Source organism: Anomaloglossus baeobatrachus, chromosome 3 (assembly GCF_048569485.1).
Source record: "Anomaloglossus baeobatrachus isolate aAnoBae1 chromosome 3, aAnoBae1.hap1, whole genome shotgun sequence".
Taxonomy (NCBI): domain Eukaryota; kingdom Metazoa; phylum Chordata; class Amphibia; order Anura; family Aromobatidae; genus Anomaloglossus; species Anomaloglossus baeobatrachus.
In genome coordinates, this window is record NC_134355.1 from 124170316 (window position 1) to 124193316 (window position 23001).

The window sequence follows — 23001 nt, forward strand, 5'->3', positions numbered from 1 at the left end:
GCGGACATTATTGCGACTTACCTGCGGAAGTCCCGACCTCTATCTCCATAGTGGAGGAGCGGGAATTCTGCAGACATTTCCGCATGAATAATTGACATGCAGTTACATGCGGCTGCAGGACATCCGCAGCATATTCCGCAGCCGCACATACCGCAGCATTGATACAGCACTCTCCAAATCCCATAGGATACATTGGGGAGTGTCTGTACTTGCTAAAACCTGCGGATTTATCTAGAAAATCCAGATAAATCAGCAGGTTTTCCGCAGCAAAATCCGCGGGTGCATTGTCCCGTGAGCACATAGCCTTAGGCGGGTTCTACATGTTGCGACATCGCTACCGATATATCGTCGGGGTCACGTCGTTAGTGACGCACATCGGCGCCGGTAGCGACATCGCAATGTGTAAATCCTAGGTGCGACGATGAACGAGCACAGAAGCGTTAAAAATCGCTGATCTGTGTCACGTCGCTCAATTCCAGAACGTTGCTACTGCTGCAGATACTATGTAGTTTGTCGTTCCTGCACCTCCACACATCGCTGTGTGTAAACCCGCCGGAACAACAAACATCTCCTTACCTGCGTCCACCAACAATGCGGAAGGAAGAAGGTGGGCGGGATGTTTTGTCCCACTCATCTCCACCCCTATTGGCCGGCCGCTTAGTGACGTCGCGGTGACGCCGAACGCACCTCCCCCTTGAAGGACGGATTCTTCGGCGGTCACAGCGACGTCGCCTACCAGGCATGTGCGTGTGAAGCTGCCGTAGCGATAATGTTCGCTATGGCAGCAAGCATCAGATATCGCATATACGACGGGGGCAGGTGCTATCGAGCTTGACATCGCTAGCAATTGCTAGCGATGTCACAATGTTTAAAGCCCGCCTTACATTACATCACTAATTCAACATAATTAAAACAATTGGTAACAACAAATGATCAATTAATCAATCCTAAAAACAGCAATTAAGCCAATTCATTCTACAAGTTACATACAAATAAAAATATATTACTTGTATCCTTCATTAATTTTATAATCATAATACAAAAAATTGCCCTATATAATAATACTAGTTGTAGGATAGTAACTGTTTCTGTCGCTCTCCCAGTCTCTGTGTCTGTCTGTGTCTATCTCTCTGTCTGTCTCTGTATCAGTCTCTCTGTCTGTCTGTGTCTCTGTGTCTCTCTCTCTCTCTCTCTGTGTGTCTGTCTAAATCTCTGTGTCTGTCTCTCTCTCTGTCTCTGTCCCAGTCTGTGTCTGTGTCTGTCCCCATCTGTCTCTTTGCCTGCCTGTCTCGGTCTGTCTGTCTGTCTTTTTTTTGTATCCCCGCCGACATCATATTACCTCACACATAAGCTTGTTATACTAACAGTTTATTTTGTTCTTATAGCAACCACTGACAGTTGCTATTAATAGCCTGTAGCTCCCACCTCCATTCAGTTTAATGGAGGCAGGATTTTGGAGAGTAACTGTAAAGCGCGGGGTTAAATTTTCCCGTCAAAACAGTCTATGACGTTCCCTGAGTCACATGGGGTGTCTGTGCAAAATTTCGTGATTGTAAATGCGACGGTGCAAATTCCTTTAGCGGACGTACACACACACACACACACACACACACACACACACACACATACACACACACACACTGAGCTTCATATATTAGATTAATCTGACAATAGAAATGTTATATAAAATTCATTATTTTTTTTAATGCTAATCCCAGATACAGATTTGGTTATAAACATAATCTACATACATTATCAAGGAGCATTTGTGCTGACTTTTGAATATTTGAACTATAAACAAAATTCTCATATAACAAGATCACAAATTAATGCTGTTGGAAATTTTCTATGTTAAAATTGCGCCATATGGGGGGGCGGAGCTAGCCGATGGCACACTGAGATGCTGTAAGAAGGAGCTCCCACACACCAGTGGTGAATTCTCACACTTCAAAGGCACTCACTGGGTCCAGGATCAGTAATGGCACGCAGGAGAGGACGGGCGACGAGTGTACAGACTCCAGAGGGGGAAGGTACAGATATCACCCGCTTTTTCGGGACCTCAGCCTCCCAGCCTGATACCTCTGCTCTCTCCGACATGGCGCTGGCAGACACTGAGGCAGGAGATAACGCTCAGCAAACATGCAGTGGAGCGACCTCACTGTCTCCTCACATAACAGCAGCCAGCTCAGCTATAAACATAGATAAGGCACAGCAGGACACTACAGAAGGGAGTGTTGAAAACCCCCTGTCCCAGCCACAAAAGCGACTGCCAGATGAACTGCAGGCAGAGCAGGGCCCCAGCTCTGTGATACAGCAGACCCCAGCAGCCATGGGAAGCAGATCTGTGACACCCGGAGAGGAGCCTGTAATACCACAACAACAGCACACATCACCTAAAGAACAAAGATCCCCCACCTCCACCCGCAGAAACAAGGGAGATAAGAATAAATCAGACCAGACACAGGAGCAAGAAGAAGATTGGGATTGGAAAGCACATATCAGATCAATTCCAACCAGGCAGGAAATGGACTCTTTGCTGGGGAAATTGAGGGAATCCCATAAGCAAGACATGGCTGCTATACAGTCAGAGATCAAACAAATTGGCCAGCGTGTAGCAGCTACAGAAGAGGTGCAGGAACAGGTATTTTCCCATATAGAATCACATCAACAAGTCCTATCAGAGCACACGGCCCAGATACAGGACATTCTGACCCACTTAGACGATATTGAAAACAGACATCGCCGTAATAACTTAAGGATTAGAGGCCTCACAGAAGCAGTGGCACCACCACAGCTGGATGAATGGGCACAAAAATTCTTTACCCGTCTCCTCCAACGTGACCCAGAACAAGGCATAGAACTGGACCGCATCCACAGATCCCTAGGCCCCAAATCTCCTGATCCGGCCAGACCAAGAGATGTGATATGTCGGGTCCACTTCTATAAAGAAAAGGAGGCCATACTACAAAGATGCAGAGAGAAAGGAGCGGGTACATATAAAGGGACACCTCTGATTGTCCTACCAGACCTAGCACGGAGGACACTGCAACTACGCAAGGCCTTAAGACCACTACTCCAATCCCTCAAAGATAAGGATGTTCCATATCGCTGGGGATATCCGTTCCAACTCACAGCAAAGAAAAATGGGAAGTCGGCGGTCTTCCGGTCCTTGGGAGACCTCCCCAACTTCCTAGGGACTTTTGAACTGCCTATGATCAGCCTGCCAGATTGGCCAACCCCGGGAGGCCCTGCACCCTTACCACCAAGAGAGCACTGGCGACAAGTCCAGAAGAGAAGGGGTGGAGGATCCCCCCGTGATATACACCGCTGAATATCGCTGACCATCCAAAGAAAAGGACAAAAACTTCTTGGAAAACCAGGAGGCGAGATATAAATTGATTGTATTGGACTGCTTACCTGTTCATAGAGCGTCATGTATCAGTATCTTCTCTCCTCACGCTTACTTTCCTAGTCCCCCCCCTTTTTTTTTTTTTTTCTTCTTTTCTTCTCTTTCCTTCTCTCTCTCCCTACTCCCCTCCACTCGCCCCCTCTCCCCTCCCCTTATACCTCTTCCTTCGTATCATTCCCACCTTGCGTCTTCCTCTTCACACACCTTCTATGAGCGCACTACTTCCTACAAACTAACTCTACTCAACCCATCTTCCCTCCCCAGCACACATACTTACAAAGGACACATGCCCTACACTAATTTCTACCCCCTTCCTCTCCTCCCCTCTTAGACATGCTCTCTACATACACCCCTCCATACGCCTCCTACACTCCGTCCTCCCACTTCTCCCCACGTCCTCCCCCCTGGTCCTTTGCCCTACACCACTTCATATTTTTTTTTGTATTGTCTCACTCAATCTGTTGCTCCCCCTTTCATTCTTTACATCTGGATCTGATACTGAGCTCTGGTTTAATGGCATGTTATATTGAGTTGATAGCCTCGTGTTCTCCTGCCGATGTGCGATCCATACCCAAAACACACCAAGTAATTGGGGGTGTGGGGGTGGGGAATGGAAAAGTGATTAATCACTACTAGACTGTATACGTTGATTGTTATTCATATTACTTGTGGGCGTTCGCCGCAGAGGGGAGTTCCTGAAAGACCGTAGGCTTTCCCGCACCTCTATTAGGGACGTGGCAGAGTGCCACATTAGACAATAGTCTACCAGTAGATACCTAAGATCAGTAGGCACCCTAGTCCTACTTAGCTTATCTAATTTTACCTTTCACCACTATCTTATCTCTGCTCTCTCTCTTCTCTCCTTGGTTTTCCCTATACCCTGCCTACCCTTTTCTGTGATGTCGCACCTCACCTTTTGCACTTACAATACTAAAGGCTTAAATAAACCCGAAAAGAGAAGTCAGATCCTATATCGCCTGCACAGGAAGGGAGTTAAAATAGCCCTATTTCAAGAGACACACTTCATAGCCTCCAACACTCCCAACTGTAAAACCAAGAATTACCCGACATGGTTCCATGGCCCACACCCCAACAAGAAGGCATGTGGGGTTTCCATTGCTTTTCACAAGACATTCCAGCCAACAGTTCTCGACACGCTCACTAGCCCGGAGGGACGCTGGCTATTTCTTAAAATATCTTTCCTGAATAATACTTATACAATCGCTAACATCTATTTCCCAAATCAGGACCAGGTATCCTTTGGAGTGGAGACTCTGGAGAAGCTGGCAGAGTTTGCGGGTGGCACCTGTATCATCTTGGGAGGAGACTTCAACCTTGTGCTGGATCCAGCCATGGATTCGTCCTCTGGTAGGTCTGCAATCCCTTCCTCGGCACTACGCAGATTAAAACGAGAACTAACATCCCTTAAACTAGTCGATCTTTGGAGGGTCTTACATCCCGGAGTCAGAGACTACAGTTTTCATTCCACAGTTCATAATAGCTACACCAGACTAGACCACATTTTCATATCCCACGACCTGCTAGACAAATCCCCGGGTTGTTCAATGGATGTTTTTCTCTGGTCGGACCACGCACCAGTATATGGGGAAATTGGGGTGAGAGATATGGGGGGGGTGGGACACACATGGAGACTGAACGACAACCTGCTCAAGAATGAGCAATGCCTGGAGGATATTCATAAAACCATTGCAAACTTCAAAATAGATCATATGGCAGATCCCACACCTGCCCCGGTCAAATGGGAAGCGTTGAAATGTATGATCAGGGGGGTCTGCATATCCCATGGATCCAGAATTAAAAAAGAAAGTGCAAGGGAACTAAAAGAACTGTTAGAACAACTAGGCCATAAAGAAACGATAAACAAAACCAAATCCAGTGACACCATTAAAACGGAAATTTGTACTATCCGCCACCAAATATTATCTATCCTTGACCGAAAATCACTGTGTATCAGAGATAAATTTCGTAGGAATATCTTTGAGTTTGGAGATAAAAGTGGACGATTGTTAGCCAGGACCCTTCACCCCAGACAGGCACAAACCCCAATATTAGCGTTAAACTCACAGACAGGTACCCAGATACATTCCACCCCTGACATATTAGAAGAATTCAGAAACTACTATACAAAACTTTATAACATCCCATCCCCACATACCCAATCACCTGATGCGAGACATCACGACATTTGGGAATACTTAAACAAATATGCCCCAGACCCCCTTGAAGATGCGGTAGCTGAAGACATAGACGAGGATTTCTCAGACACAGAGCTATGCGATGCCATTAAAACCCTTAAAGTGGGTAAAAGCCCTGGTCCTGATGGGTTCACCCCCCGGTTTTACAAAATATGTGGAGGGGCCTGCAGCCCTATAATGCTGAAAGCCTTCAATTCCATAACCAACACATGCCAGTTCCCTAAACAGACACTCCAAGCCCGAATAACTGTAATCCCCAAGCCTGGCAGGGACCCACTGACCTGCTCTAATTACAGACCTATCTCACTAATAAATGTGGATATTAAATTGTACTCTAAAATGATAGCCCTGAGACTAGGCCCCCTCATACCCAAACTAATCCACAAAGACCAGGTGGGATTTGTCCCAGGGAGGGAGGCACGGGACAACACTATTAGAACCCTGTCCCTAGTGGCCCAGGCACGTCAGCGTCAAATCCCAATGTGCCTCTTGACAGTAGATGCTGAAAAGGCATTTGACAGAGTCCATTGTTTTTTTTTAGAAGCCACGATGCAGGCAATCGGCGTCCGTTCGCGCTTACTACAATGGATAAAAGCATTATATCACGAACCAACGGCACAAGTGGGCGTGAACGGACGCCTGTCAGCTCCATTTAATATTAGAAACGGTACCAGACAGGGATGCCCCCTATCGCCATACCTATACATCCTGGTAATGGAATCCCTAGCAAATGCACTCAGGGAAAACCCTTCGATAAAAGGGATACAGATAGGACAAACATCTCATAAATTAGCACTATTTGCGGACGATCTCTTGATATATGTGACACAGCCGAAGACTAGTTTGCCCAACATACTGCAGGAGTTTGAGATCTTTGGCAGACTCTCCAATTTTAAAGTAAACCTACAAAAAACAGAGATCTTAAATGTATCGCTACCATCCGTAGAAGAGAATACTCTCAAACCCGCCTTCCCCTTTAAGTGGGCCAGCAATTACATTAAATATCTGGGGATTAGGGTTTCTCCCAACCACCAAGATCTATATAATTACAATTTCCCAGACCTTTTAAAAAATATCCACAAAGACCTCATAGCATGGCATAACCGCCCCATTTCCTGGTTCGGCAGGGTCAATACAATTAAAATGGATGTCCTACCTAAAATACTATACCTGTTTCAAACTATCCCACTGAACCTAGGAGAAAATGTCTTCCTCAAGTTAAAGAAGATGATCAGCAATTTTATATGGCGTGGCACCAAACCCCGACTGAAATACTCAATGCTGATTAAATCTCGCTGGGACGGAGGGGCGGGGCTCCCGGATCTTAAAGCTTATCACGCAGCAGCGGTGGGTGGTTGCATATTGGATCTCCTGCACAGTAAAGACAGAAAATTGTGGGTGGAGATTGAATGTGACCTATGCCCGAATATGGCACACGGAATCTTCTGGTTGTCATCTAACCTTGGGACCCTGGGAGTTTCCCCGATCCTCTTGTCCCTGGCTACAGCGTGGAGGACAGCCAATAGACGATATAGATTGACAGGAGAACCGGGTCCTATGACGCCTCTGGTGGGCAACCCCGCGTTTCAATGCTGGTTTCACGAACCTCATCCCAGACTGATTTCAACGCCAATGGGAAGGATTCCACGAGTTAAAGACGAAATTACCCAACAGGGATGCAAACCACTGATATCCCTGCTTGGAGACCGGCCACGGGAACCAGGCTACTGGTTCCAATATCTACAACTACGTAGTTTCATAGATTCTCTGGCTCCGGGATCTGAGATACATAAGGATCTGACTCCATTTGAAAAACTATGCTTCCTTAGAGAAACACCCCCTCACATAGTCTCAATAATCTACAACATAGCAGTGCCCGAGGGGGATGGAGGAGACGACTTGCCTGACTACGTTAGACATTGGCAAACAGAATTGTGCCAGACTTTTCCCAAGGCACAATGGTGTAAGTCATTTAACCTAACACATAAATCCACCATTTCTTGTAGAATGCAGGAACTCAATTATAAAATACTCTCACGGTGGTATAGGACACCCGCCAGACTACATAAAATGTTCCCAGAGGTATCTGACGCCTGTTGGAGGTGCAAGACCTCAGTGGGCACAATGCTACATATCTGGTGGACCTGCCCAGGGATACAGGGTCTTTGGAAAGATGTCTTTGCTCTCTATAACCATTTACATCACACGGAAGTGACAACCTCACCGGAAGTGGCCCTCTTATCAATGTATACAGGGGCAGTCTCCAAGGCGAAGAAAGGCTTGCTCTCGTACTTTATGATTTCAATGAGGCAAATCATACCGAGGCATTGGAGATCCCCCTGTACATTGAGGAGAGCAGACTGGGTAGAGGCTATGGATGGCCTGCGGCGTCTGGAGGAGTTGAGAGCGTTTGACGAAGGGAAAGACTCCTTGTGTTTCTCGGTTTGGTACCCGTGGCTTCAGTATAGAGAAACACAGCAATTTCAAACCTGGTTACTCACAGGCGCTCTATCACAATAAATATTCAAGAAGCCGGGATGGGCTCCCGGACACAGAAGTTGGGCGGCATCACAATACAGACCTTCTCCTCCTCCCCCCCATTTCCTCATGTCTTCCCCTCCTTCCCTTTTTCTCTACCTATCTTTCTCTCCCTCTCTCTATATCTCTTTCTCACCTAATTGATATACATAGGGTCATGTTTTCATACCTATTGAACCAGACTATACAGAAGAAAGTTGCCTTTAACACTTTACACGGAATAAATATAAAGATAGAAGATTATTACATGTTAAAATTAAGATGTTCTATAGGATGTTATACAGATTTTACCTTCCACATGATTTGCGATACATTTCATAGTACCATACGTTTTACGAGACTTAAAGACATAGGTTATTTTATAATCTTCATATGCTGTAACATTGGGTAACATGAAAGACCCTTATACATTTCTTATCTTCTGTTATATGAAAACTTTTGAAATAATAAAGAAATATTAAACGAAAATTGCGCCATATAATAATATTCATGTAATAATAGAAATGATATAGAAGATTCATTATTTTTGAATTTCAAACACAGACATAATCTAGTAATATTTATAAACTCAATCTAGATGTATCATCAAGGACCATTTTACTGGTTTGAACTACAAACAAGTAAAATGGCCCTTGATGATACAGCATTAATTTGCGATCTTGTTAAATGAGAATTTTGTTTATAGTTCAAATATTCAAAAATCAGCGCAAATGCTCCTTGAATGTATGTAGATTATGTTTATAACCAAACTGTATCTGGGATTAGCATTAAAAAATAATGAATTTTATATAACATTTCTATTGTCAAATTAATATTATCATATAGGGCAATTTTTTGTATTATGATTTTATAACTAATGAAGAATACAAGTAATATATATATTTATTTGTATGTAGATTGTAGAATGAATCGGCTTTCTTGGTGTTTTTATTTTTATATTGCTGTTTTAGGATTGAGTAATTGATCATTTGTTGTTACCAATTGTTTTAATTATGTTGAATTAATGATGTATTAATTGTTTTAATTATGTTTAATTAATGATGTATTGTTCAACATATAAAAAGATACTTGTAAGGACAGTTTATTAGCACCTGATGAAGAGGACTGATGTCCTGGAAACGCATTGTGCCCAATAAATTTTGATATTTTTACACATCTTGGCTCCCTGTTACCTGCAGCGCCCGTTATACCTCTAAAATATATTTTTATCATGGATTCCAACCCTTGGAAGTGTTCTGCTTATGGCTGGCAGCATGTGGGCAGTATGTAGAAGGTATGGCTCTCAATTTGTCTAACCAAGTTACCAGCTCATTTTTACTGCAAAATAAATTGCTTTTTTGTTTGTTTTTTTTAAAAGAGCAATTTTTTCAGTTTTTCTTCACTTCAACTGCACTTGGAACTTTTTTCAGCATTCTATATATTAAATCAATGGTGTCATTCCAAATTACAATTTGTTTGACAAGAAGCAAGCCTTCAATAAAAGTTACAGCTCCTGGAGCAAAGTGGAGGGAGAAATAAAAGCGCATAAGTGAAAAATTGCTTAGTGTATTTACAGAGAGAAGACTTACCCTGGCCAGCAAATCATTTCCTAGAAGGGTTTGCAGAAGAAGAGGGAGCTGAGTGTCTAGATGGAGCTTATGACAAAGGTCTGTCAGCTCATCTTTGTCCAAGTATCCAGTGCCCGTTGTGTCACAGCTGCTGAAAACCTCTTGAAGCTGGGACACGTATTTGTTTTCATCTTCCTGTTCCATCCCATAGCAAACTGTAAAAAATATTTATTGATAATGGTTACAAGTGGGATCCTGATATAAAACCACTAGAGTTGAGCGGATCGGACCCTGCCTGAAACCGCGCGGGTCCGCTCAACACTAACAACCACAACCTGAGAAAAGTGTTACCAAAGGAAATGCTTTGGATACCTTAGAATTTAAAATAGAGTAGCTATTGTATACACATTGTTCCTTGGACCAGAGAAGAACTAGTTTTGAGACACCAGCGTTTTATGAGCGCAATGAATGACCTGTAAAGAGCAGACAGCTACTTGCACCTGTAAGGACAATAATTTATAATTTAAAGACATTTTTGCCTTTGCTTTGATACATAAAATCTTTTGAAAACATTAAATGAGGCAAGATATTCCACGAAAAGAGTTGTGTAGTGACATGCAAGCTATAGTAGTCCCAAAAGTAAGGCTTTCATGGCTGCATGACCGGTAAGGCCGCTTTACACGCAAAGACATTGCTAACGAGAGGTCATTGGGGTCACGGAATTCGTGAAGCACATCCGGCCTCGTTAGCGACGTCGTTGCGTGTGAAACGCAGGAACGACGATCAAAATTACTTACCTAATCGTTGATAGTTAATGCGTTGTTCCATTCCTAATTATCGTTGCTGCTGCAGGTACAATGTTGTTCGTCGTTTCTGCGGAAGCACACATTGCTACGTGTGACACCGCAGGAACGAGGAACATCTCCTTACCTGCGGCCGCCCGCAATGAGGAAGGAAGCAGGTGGGCGGGATGTTCGTCCAGCTTATCTCCGCCCCTCCGCTTCTATTGGGCGCCCGCTTTGTGGCGCCGTATGAACCGCCCCCTTAGAAAGGAGGCGGTTCGCCGGCCACAGCGACGTCGCTAGGCTGGTAAGTAGTCTGACGGGTGTTAGCGATGTTGTGCGCAACGGGCAGCGATTTGCCCGTGACGCACAACTGACGGGGGTGGATACGCTCGCTAGCGATATCGATAGCAATATCACTGCATGTAAAGTGCCCTTTACTCACACTATGAGCACAATTTATCAGTTTAATCTGTAAAACTTCAATGGAAAAGGAAAACTACTTACAACACTGAGGGGGTGGGGAGGGATTTTTATTCTCCCCAAAATTCATCATCTTGACCAACGAGCGATCAGTTATAACTGACAAAACTAGAGTATTTGCTGATCCAGCAGTTTAAGGCCCTGTGCACACGCTGCGTTTTTTGATGTGTTTTTCGGCCAAAGGGTGTGTTTTTTGGTGAAGAAACAAAACTGCAGCATGCGCACATAGCCTAACCCCTCATAGATTGGTGTCAATAGTGCCAGTGGCCCATGAGGAGTTTGACAGAGGGAAAACGTTCACTTACACCCCATCAACACCCCTGCTGCGCTATCCCAGGTTTTGCCAAACATAAAAACTCATGCAGCACTGTAAATAAAATAAAAAAAAAAAAAAAAAAAAGTTATGGCTCTCAACACGATGCATAAAAAGAAAAAAAAATTAATCTTGCACAGTGAACATTGAGAGAATAATACAAAAAAATAAAATAAATCATCAATCAAAATTGTCAGTTTTTGCTTATCCAGCCTCAGAAAAAAATTAAATAAAAAGTTATCAATTAATGGCTTCTATCCAAAATAAGCATCAGAGAAAACTATATATATTGTCATGAAAAAAAACATATGTTCTCACACAACTCCATCTGTGAAAAAAAATTAATAAAATGTATAGGTCTAGAAAGGCAATAAAGCACTACTTATCACCTCAAAAACACCATACCAACAGTGAAGTTTGGAGGTGGGAATATCATGGTACGGTGCTGTGTGATACGTATGTGTGTGTGTGTGTGACTGGACTCTAGATAGGTATCCAGTCAAATAGATAGTGATTATGGAGGTCATGTTTCCTAGAGTCAAGTAGCAGAAAATCTAACCTCAAGAAACTTTTGAAGACCATACCATGATCACGAGGAATATTGCCTTAAAAAATAACATACTGCGCATGTCTCCATGTGGAAAGCACGAGCCAGAAGTAGTAACTGCGCAGCTACAAGCCTGATCTGTTATATAACAATGATGTAGTTTAATTCTACTGCGTAGCTGCGACAAAGAGATACGTAGTTATGAGTATAAAATGCGGGGGCTGGGTCAGTGAGTCAGGGGAAACTTTTCAGAAAGCACTAGTGGACGCACTCCTGTGATGCAGATACCAAAGTATTTTCCTTCTCCGGTTGAGAAGTGATGCTACAATACTTGGGAACGTATTGATGCTTATTTCTCTATAGACTGTGATTTATATTAATTGAATCAATAGAACAGGGTAATATTGCTTCTGCCATTCAATAATTGAACATTATCCCGATGTAATCTTAATAAATTGTTACATTATTGTTTTACCATCAAACTGTATTCAGTGTGCCTAATTTGTATCTTAGTGAGCGCTACGTAAGTAAGGGAGTATCCGCCCTGTCACTTTGACGTGGTAAGATGGTTTGTTTTTCCCACATATAGCCAGGGCCGGATTATAGGCGGGGCAGGCGGGGCTCCAGCCCAGGGGCCCCCACCAAAAGAGCTTCTAAGGGGGCCCCCACCACCAGGGCCATACTTGTCAGCATTTTTTTTTTCTTCACACCCTCTCCCCCTCCGTAAAGACAGTCTAATAAATCAGCTGTGTTTTCGGAGGAGGGGTGGGGAGTGGGGGGGGGGGGGAGTGGGGCGGTGCATCGGCATTTATTTGTATCTGCGTCTTTAAGACGCAAAAACAAACTGCGGGCACAGGACGCTGAATGACCCCGGAAGTACCAGTGCTTGCGGGGTCAGAGGTGTGCCAATGAGCTTCCTATGTGCTGCGGCCGTCATGGGCGTACCCAGCGAGGGGCGGGGGGCACCTGCAGGCCCGACACACTAGCATGCAGCAGGAGCAGGAGGCAGCGCTGTGCTGTGCCGGCTCTGCTGTGTGTCCGGCATGCACACAATGCAGAGGAGCGCAGCGGAGCCGGTGCTCGCAGCTTCGTCCTTCTTCCTATTCAAATGTATTTGCGTCTTTCAGACGTAAATACATTTGAACAGCGCGCCGGGACTGGGCCCCGCCCCCGACGTGCAGCAACGTGATGAGATCAGCACCTTGCTGACGTCATCACAGTGCTGCGGGCGCCGGCACACGGGACATCAGATGGTAAGCGCTCCATGAAGGAGCCGAAGAGACAGGTTTAATTAATGATGATGAGTGGGGAGGGGCTGAGGACACAGAACGGGGAACATCTGTGAAGGAAGTGGAACACAGCTTTGTGGCAGGCAGAGGAGGAGTACTGTATTCCGAGGGGGGAGGGGGGAGGCAGGAGTGTGTAGGGATGGGGCAGTGTGATTTGTGTGTGTAGGGGGTGATGAGGGTTGCATTGTATTGTGTGTGGGGGGAGGGGTAATGGGGGGGTGCATTGTGTGTGTGTGTGTGTGTGTGTGTGTGTAGAGGTGATGGGGGGTGCATTGTGTGTGTGGGGGGGGGTGATGGGGGGATGCATTGTGTGTGGGGGGTGATGGGGAGATGCATTTTGTGTGTGTGGGGGGTGATGGGTGGGTGCATTGTGTGTGTGTGTGTGTGTGTGTGTGTGTGTGTGTGTGTGTGTGTGTGTGTGTGTGTGTGTGTGTAGGGGGTGATGGGTGGGTGCATTGTATGTGTGTTTTGTGTGGGGGGAGTTATGGGGGGGTGCATTGTATTTGTGTGTGTGTAGGGAGGAATGGTGGGTGCATTGTATTTGAGTCTGTGTGTGTGTGTGTGTGTAGGGGGTGATGGGGAGTGCATTGTGTGTGTGTGTGTTTGTAGGGGGTGATGGGTGCATTGTGTGTGTAGGGGGTGATGGGGGGTGCATTGTGTGTGTGTGTTTGTAGGGGGTGATTGGGGATGCATTGTGTGTTTGTGTGTGTGTGTAGGGGGTGATGGGGGGTGCATTTTGTGTGTGTGTGTAGGGGTGATGGGGGGGTGCATTGTGTGTGTGTGTGTGTAGGCGTTAAAGGGGGGTGCATTGTGTGTGTGTGTGGGGGGGGGGGGTGATGGGTGGGTGCATTGTGTGTGTCAGAACTGTGTGTGTGTGTCAGAGCTCTGTGTGTGTCAGAGCTGTGTGTGTGTGTGTCAGAGCTGTGTGTGTGTGTCAGAGCTGTGTGTGTCAGAGCTGTGTGTGTGTGTCAGAGCTGTGTGTGTGTGTCAGAGCTGTGTGTGTCAGAGCTGTGTGTGTCAGAGCTGTGTGTGTGTGTCAGAGCTGTGTGTGTGTGTCAGAGCTGTGTGTGTGTGTATGTGTGTCAGAGATGTGTGTGTGTCAGAGATGTGTGTGTGTCAGAGACGTGTGTGTGTCAGAGCTGTGTGTGTGTGTCAGAGCTGTGTGTGTATGTGTGTTAGAGATGTGTGTGTGTCAGAGACGTGTGTGTGTGTCAGAGCTGTGTGTGGGTCAGAGCTGTGTGTGTGTCAGAGCTGTGTGTGTGTCAGAGCTGTGTGTGTGTATGTGTGTGTGTCAGAGCTGTGTGTGTGTGTGTGTGTGTGTGTGTGTGTGTCAGAGATGTGTGTGTGTCAGAGATGTGTGTGTGTCAGAGACGTGTGTGTGTCAGAGACGTGTGTGTGTGTCAGAGCTGTGTGTGTGTGTCAGAGCTGTGTGTGTGTGTCAGAGCTGTGTGTGTGTCAGAGCTGTGTGTGTGTGTCAGAGCTGTGTGTGTGTGTCAGAGCTGTGTGTGTGTGTCAGAGCTGTGTGTGTGTGTGTGTCAGAGCTGTATGTGTGTCAGAGATGTGTGTGTGTCAGAGATGTGTGTGTGTCAGAGATGTGTGTGTGTCAGAGACGTGTGTGTGTCAGAGCTGTGTGTGTCAGAGCTGTGTGTGTATGTGTGTCAGAGATGTGTGTGTGTCAGAGACGTGTGTGTGTCAGAGACGTGTGTGTGTCAGAGACGTGTGTGTGTGTCAGAGCTGTGTGTGTGTGTATGTGTGTGTGTGTCAGAGCTGTGTGTGTGTATGTGTGTGTGTGTGTGTGTCAGAGCTGTATGTGTGTCAGAGATGTGTGTGTGTGTGTGTCAGAGATGTGTGTGTGTCAGAGATGTGTGTGTGTCAGAGCTGTGTGTGTGTCAGAGCTGTGTGTGTGTATGTGTGTCAGAGATGTGTGTGTCAGAGATGTGTGTGTGTCAGAGACGTGTGTGTGTCAGAGCTGTGTGTGTGTGTGTGTCAGAGCTGTGTGTATGTCAGAGCTGTGTGTGTGTGTGTGTGTGTGTCAGAGCTGTGTGTGTGTGTGTGTCAGAGCTGTGTGTGTGTGTCAGAGCTGTGTGTGTGTCAGAGCTGTGTGTGTGTGTCAGAGCTGTGTGTGTGTGTCAGAGCTGTGTGTGTGTGTGTCAGAGCTGTATGTGTGTGTGTCAGAGCTGTGTGTGTAAGAATCAGTCTGTGCAGCACCCCAGAACTATATGGGTCCCCCAGAGCGCTATGTCACCTATCCCAGTAATGAGTACACCACCAGAGCTGTTTGCCACTCCAGTAACGTCTATGCCCCCTGCCCCTTCTGTAATGTATATATTGTAGCCCCCAGCCCCTCCTGTGATGTATATACAGCAGTGCTGTCAGTATGCAGTCATGTCTGTTCGTGACAGCCATCGTGAAACACAGCCACATGTCCTAAAGGAGCTAGACGGAAACAAGCGGGAGAGGTGAGTGAGGCTGCTGGCGATTTCCCCATATTAAAACCTGTAAAGGCTCATGCACACGTAACTGCTGAATATTCTGCAGCGATTTGACAGCACATGTGCGCGTCAAATCGCTGCAGAAACACTGTATAATGGATGCAGTTTTTCTTTACAAAAAATGCCGATTTCATGCGCTCTGGCTGCTGCCCCCACCATAGACAGAGTGGGAGCTGCATCCATAGCACACGGAATAATTAACATGCTCATTTTATGAACTCACAGATTTGGGTCAACATTTTAGCACCCAAATCGCTGCGTTCATAAAAGCAACGTGCGCACGTCTCATGCACAATCTACATAGATTGTGCTGGGGACGCAGGACGCATGCATTTACACTGTAGTGCTATACGCAGTGTAAATGCATGGAATTACGCAACGTGCGCACGAGCCCTAATGCGTCTGTGTCTGCATGTATGTCAGTGTATATGACTGTGCATTTATTTGTCTGTTTATGTGTATTTTTCTGAATTTGTCTTCAAATATGTATATATACGTATGCCTGTATGTGTATGTGTGTGTCTGTGTGTGGATGGGGCCCACTGAGACTCTTTCACCCGGAGGCCACAAAAACCTGGAGCCGGCCCTGGCTGCCTTAACATTGGGATCAATAAAAAGTATGTGAGTAAGGTTCTGTACGCACGTTGCGTATTTGCATGCAGTTACGCTGCGATCTGCACCTCAGCGTAACTGCATGCGTCCTGCGTCCCCAGCACAATCTATGAAGATTATGCAGGAGCCGTGTGCACGTGGTGTATTAGAGCGCAGCGATTCGGCTGCTGCCTGAAGCGCTGCGCTCTAAGAAGTGACGTGTCACTTCTTTCATGTGCTTTGGATGCAGCCCCTGCTCTGTCTATGGGAGGGGCTGCACTCAGAGCGCATGAAATTGGCTTTTCATTACGGACTCTTTCTGTAGCGATTTGAAGCGCATGTGTGCTGTTCAAATTGCTGCAGAAATTTCTGCAGAGACAAACGCAACGTGCGCACATAGCCTAACTCTACTTTCTGTGTATAAGTGACGGATGTGAGTGATCCTGGACTGTATCTGTATTGTAGTGCTATAAATCTGAATGTGGCAGAACAGGATAAGATAAATGTTCATTGGATTTATATCTAAATGCTACGGTTCGCGCTCTACTGTTATGGCTAAAAATGTTAACGTTATGGGGCCCCCACCAGATTTTCTGCCCAGGGGCCCCCACCAACCTTAATCCGGCCCTGCATATAGCTGTCATGGCTCAGAGCCCTTGTGCTGTGCGGTTATTTTAATTCCATCCTGAGCCACTGCGTAGTTAGTCCTTGTCCAAATGCGGAGTGTCTTTTTACCTTTGCTTCAATTTCTTTGGTTTTTGGTTACAAGTGTTCTCACTTCCTTATTTGTCTCTGTCCTATCACATCCTATTGGGGCTATTTATGCGCTCCTATTCCAACCATTCTCTGCTGACTATATTTCTATGTGGATCACTGCTAAGGAGTTCCAGCCCTGCAGCTAAGGGATTTAAGAAAGACCAGTGTCATTTTCTCTGTGTATTCTCTTTTGCTTCTCCTACACCTATCTTTTGTTTTCTGCAAGGTTAGGAGTTTACCCTTGATTGCATTTATTATTTCCCCTTTGTCCATTTGTGCATGTATTTTATGTTTCCTCACTTTGGGTAGCTGTCTATAGGCCCCTTTACACACTGCAACATCGCTAGCAATACCGCTGTAACGTCACCGGTTTTGTGACATAATAGCGACCTCCCCAGCGACATTGCAGTGTGTGACACGCATCAGCGATCTGGCCCCCGCTGTGAGGTTGCTGATCGCTACACATCTCTCAGGAACATTTTTTGGTCATTTGTTTCCCGCTGCGCAGCAAGCATCGTTGTGTTTGACACCGTTACAACGACTTCGTTACCGACTTCCCTTTCAAATAGCTGCTTTGATAAGTCCCCAACGACCAGGTCGAGGGTCGTTCTGCAGGTCCGTATCGCTGCTGCGTCGTTGGCCAGGTTTGCCTGTTTGACAGCTCACCAAAGACTTTCCAGCGATCCCGGCCAGGTCAGGATCGCTGGTGGGATTGCTAGAAAGTCTCAGTGTGTAAAGGGGCCTTATCTCTGCACGCCTGAATTATCTTTGTAGTGCTTAAACTCCATTTTAACTTCTCAGGAGGTATGTGAAACAACAGTCAGCATTTCAGGCTGCCAGGTCTGAGTTGTGACTTTCTAGATGTACAGCTAGGAATATTCCAGTCTGTGCTTGAGCCATAAAAGCCACTTTACACACAGACTTTCAGCGATCCCACCAGCGATCCCAACATGGCCGGGATCGCTACAAAGTCTCTGGTGAGTCGCTGGTGAGCTGTCAAACAGGCAAACCTGGCCAACGACGCAACAGCGATCCGGACCTGCAGAACGACCTAGCTAGTCATTGGGGACGTTGTAAAGCAGCTTTTTAAAAAGGGAAGTCGCTAACAAAGTCGCTGTAAAGTCCCCTTAAAGCTGGGTTTACACACTGCAACATCGCAAAGGACATCGCTGTAACGTCACCGGTTTTGTGACATAACAGCGACCTCCCTAAGTCTCTGTTGAGTTGCTGGTGAGCTGTCAAACAGGCAAACCTGGCCAACAACGCAACAGCGATCCGGACCTGCAGAGCGACCTAGCTGGTTGTTGGGGACGTTGATAAGCAGCTTTTTGAAAGGGAAGTTGCTAACAAAGTCGCTGCAAAGTCTTTCACACACTGAAACTTTGTAGCGATGCATGCTGCACAGCGGGAAATAAAGGACCTAGGAATGGTCCTGAACGATTTGTAGCGATCAGCAACTTCACAGCAGGGGCCGGGTCGCTGATGTGTTTCACACACTGCAACATCGCAAACAACATCGCTATTGCGTCACAAAACCGGTGACGTTACAGCGATGTCGTTTGAGATGTTGCAGTGTGTAAACCCAGCTTTACACACTGAAACTTTCTAGCGATCATGCTGCACAGCGGGAAACAAAGGACCAAAGAATGGTCCTGAACGATTTGTAGCGATCAGCAACTTCACAGCAGGGGCCAGGTCACTGATGTGTTTCACACACTGCAATGTCGCTGGGGAGGTCGCTATTACGTCACAAAACCGGTGACGTTACAGCGATGTCGTTTGCGATGTTGCAGTGTGTAAAGGGGCCTTTAGGGTGCTGAGCAGCCAAGAATTCTAGTCTGTAGAGGAACCAGTAGGGTGCAGGAGCGCCAGCAGTGAGAAGGGCTTTTCTTTTCCTTTATATGTGTTGGATTATGTGTATGTGCATAACATTAGCACAGGCAAATTTCTTATAATTGAACAAGAATGAATGGATGAATTCTTGATAAAAATCTGCTACCATCTACCAGGATGATGAAGAGAAAACAAGGGCGGACACGTTAAGACAATGATCCCAAACACAGCCCAGGAAACTCTCGATTGGTTTCAGAGAAAGAAAATAACGCTGCTAAAATGGCCCGGCCAATCATCTGATCTGAATCCAATAGAAAACTTTATGGATGGAACTACGGCTCACAGAAGGAGCCCACAGAACCTGTAATATTTAAATAGTGTTTGTATGAAATAATGGGCTACAAATCACACTTGAGCAATGCACGGGACTAGTTTCTCCATACAGGTGGCGTATTGAAGCTATCATCACCAACAAAAGGCTATTGTTTGAAATATTAAGTTTCAGTAAGCGTGTTCAATATTTTCCCTTTGTCATTTCTCATTATTATACATCACTAAATTTATGGACATCTATAGTTTGATCTCTTTGACTGTGTGGATTGGATGGGTTGTTAGTGACATCTGGTGAAAAATTAAAGAGGTGGTTCACTACTCTGCAATAGTGGCCACTTCTCTGTAAAACTGATAGGGAAGGCTTTTTCTAAATACCTTGTTCAGTCAATTCTGCTACAGAGTGGCGCTATTGCTCATCCCCATGAAGTGACCCCCCCCCGGGCTCCGTGACCTCTGGGATCCGGTGAAGTCACGCTAACTTCTAGTTGACAGTTGACCCAACCTTCCTGAGTGACTGGGCTATGGGGGGTGTTTCGCTGCTCGTCACAGCCCAATATCGCACCTGCTTGTGGTACTCTACAGCGAAGGAGAGAGGGTGCGACATGCTGGTGCGAAACACCCCCCACAGCCCAGTTACTGAGGAAGACTAGGGCCGGCCGCGGTGATGTCGGGTCAACTGGAAGTTGACCTGACTTCACCGGATTCCAGAGGTCAAGGAGCCCGGGGGGAGGGGGGGGGGGCGTCACTTGATTGGGATGAGCAGATTGAAATAGCACTGCTCAGTTGCAGAATTGGATGAACAAGGTATTTAGAAAAAATCCTTTCCTACCAGTTTTACTGAGATGTGGCCACTAATGCAGAGTAGTGAACCACCCCATGAATGTAAATAGCACCTTTAGAAATATAATTATTTTGAAAATTGGTGACTGTCACGGTCGTCTCGCTATTGTAAAGATTAGTTACAGGTTCTGGATTAGAGTCTCACTTTATTTTGAGACTTTGCTGATTAAATGTATTGCCTTTCCTTTGGGGAAGATAGGGTTAATGTCAGTTTGCTTTCCTGCAGCTTATGACTCCTGAGTTTGGACCACTCCCAGGTCCTATACATACCCTCTGCTTCCGACAGAGGGTGCCGGTTATTTTCATTCATCTGGAAGCTTGGCCAGGAGGTGAAAGCAGCTTGAGGAGCCCTCTCTGCTACTTACTTGGTGAACTGCAGCACTGGCGCTGCCTGCAGCAGTCCGTGGTGTGCTTATTGTTCGGTGTGGAAGTTTCCCAGTTGTCTGTTAACTTCCCCTCTGTGCACGTTTAGTTGCTCCTTTGTGTATAATTGTCGGGTGTGCGAGTTTTTGGCTTTTCCCCCTGTTCGTGTTAGTTGTGGGGGTTTGTGTTTATGGTCCCGGCTCACCCCTTGAGTGAAGGAGGGGAGTTACATCAGGGCTTGGACAGAACTTAGGAACACGCTGTTTACTCAGACCTCACTACCATCAAGCGCACCTCTGAGCTGAGGGAACATGTAGGGTCCGCAGTCTGAGGGCCAGGTTTGGTGTTCCGGTTCCTGTGACAGTGACATTTTTAATACTTATTTTACTCGCTGTATTTAGCATGTACTTATTGTATTATTCCATAGGAAAAAAAGGTAATATGTCAATAATATTGAATAGTGAATGGTGTATATAGCACTCACTGGTGTGGTATCACTAATGTCTGTTCCATGCACCAAGTTATCCATACCAGCTGCCATATTCTGCTCTTCCCGAAAATGCTCTAAATCTATTTTGCCATCTTGTGACTGCAGGTTTTAAATCGACTGGAAGTCAAAACTATCAGTCACTAACTCTCAACGTAAATCTATGATAACCTTGAGAAGCGACAGACAGCTTGCCCAACAAACCCTGGAACAATCTGGCTAGTCACAACCAGTGGTAAATAATTGGAGTGATGCTAATGTACCGCCCCCGGGCTATGGGGTACTCGTTCCCGGGCGGCGTACTACGGGGATGTGTCACTGGGTGGCCGTTGCACAGTTCCGTGACCCTGGGGGTCGCTTTAAAAGGGGTTATATACAGGGGAATGTTCAATAAAGTTTGTCGTGATGCCACTTGCGGGTTGCGGTTATGGAGATAGAACCGCCGCTGCATAGTCTCTCCGCTGGGGCTGATGTTGACGGCAGCCTGTATGTCAGGCCCAAGTAGGGCCGGGGCCCCAGGTGGGTAGGCGATTCAGCTAGGCGCAGAAAGAAGGTAGTCCACACAAGGGGTTGCAGTGTAACTGGTTCTCTTTACTCACAGTAGTTGGTAACTGGTACCCGGACGAAGGCTGGTGTTCACCGCTGGTTCCCTTAGTCCCAGTGCCGGGTTGGTGACCTGGTGGCTTCTTTCCCCTGCACCTCTCAAGTTGGTGGGTCCCCGTGTCTTTGAGTGTCTGGGGGTTCCCTCCTCTTTGTCTCTCAGTCTCTGGTCCGTATGGCGGGCAGTGTGAACCCTGTAGGGTCGGTGTTTGGTTCCGGTCCCTGGTTCTCCTGTTACTGCTGGTGCCCCCGGACTTCTAAGGTCAGTGAGGTCCTGGGTGGTCCCCTCACTGTGCAGATTTTATCAGGTCTGCCTTGAGCGTTTGCCTGATCTAGGGCTCTGTACCCCGTTGGTGCTATGTTTCCAGGAGAACTTCGCCGTACTCCACCGGCAACCACATGCCTGGGCCCTCAGGTCACTGTTACACTCCTGTGTCAGGGCAGTTATGTCTGTTCTCTCGCTTCCACTTACTAACTGTCTAACGGTCTGTCCCCTCTCACCTGGTTGTTGTCTACGTCTAGTGGACAGGATAGGCTCCACCCCTCCACTCCACCACCTCCATCCATGGGGTCCAATTCTAGTCTGTCACCACTTCTTGGGGATGGGGGAAACTGGGATTTTAGTGTGTTTTGCGGTTACCGGCACTGGTCTTACAGGTCCCTGGGGGGTAGGCCCTGCAACTTTGACAGGATGCAGTACCTTGTAGTGCCCTGATGAGTTCAGGGAAGCTACACTAAGAGCAGAAGACGGCAGCTGGTAAGTATTCTACGCTATGGGGAAAAAAAAAAAAAAAAACAACAGTGATACATCTCTGTGGTCAAAACAAAAAAATGCCAGAGTGGTGCTTTAAGCTAAGAAAATTTTAAAATTTTTCAGTTTTTTTGTACATTCCACCTCCAAAAAAAGTAATAACTAAAACTGAAAACTACATGTTATACAAAAAAAATACCCTACATTAATGACAAAAAATGATGGCTCTTAGAACATGGCACACAAAAACAAAATGATTTTTTTATTCAAAAGCAGTAAAACAAATATATGTGAATTTGTATTGCTATAATAGTGCTGACCCACGAGATAAAGTTACATCTTATTTGTGCAGCATGTGAATAGTGGCAAATTTTAAACAATACAGAATTTCTGTTTTTGGAGATTTTTTTCACTATTTCTCCCTATATAGAGTTAAAAGCTAGGTAATATGTTATAAGCCCTCAAAATCCTGCCACTGACAAATGCAACTCATCCCGAAAACAAAAACAATTCAATTCAGCTACGTCGACAACAAATAAATACTGTGGCTCTTGGAATGGGACAGTGAAAAAATAAATACATTTTGTTTACTCCTAAAGACCTAAAAAGGGCAAACTGTTAAAGGGTTAATAAACTTGGCTCAGTTGTGACGATCCGCTACCGTGAGACTCGTGCTTTACACGCTGCACAGAGGACTGCGGCCTGAAGACATGGGAATGTTTTCTCTGTAATTCAACTTCTATTTCAAGGGAATTTTTACATAGCGCTTTGTCAGCAAGTTTTTCTGTAGCGCAATGCCCAAAATTGATATAGAGAAACCACAAACTTAAT

The 23001-nt window shown here is 45.9% G+C and overlaps 1 protein-coding gene across 1 annotated transcript in view; it reads right to left on the reverse strand.

Moving 5' to 3' along the window:
* NINL (ninein like) overlaps positions 1-23001 on the reverse strand; it is a 321722-nt gene that overhangs the window by 232087 nt on the left and 66634 nt on the right. Inside the window, exon 2 of the mRNA XM_075339423.1 lies at positions 9732-9925. Within this exon, the coding sequence (XP_075195538.1) occupies positions 9732-9914 (183 nt within the window). The 5' untranslated portion in view covers positions 9915-9925. The remainder of the gene's footprint in view (positions 1-9731; positions 9926-23001) is intronic.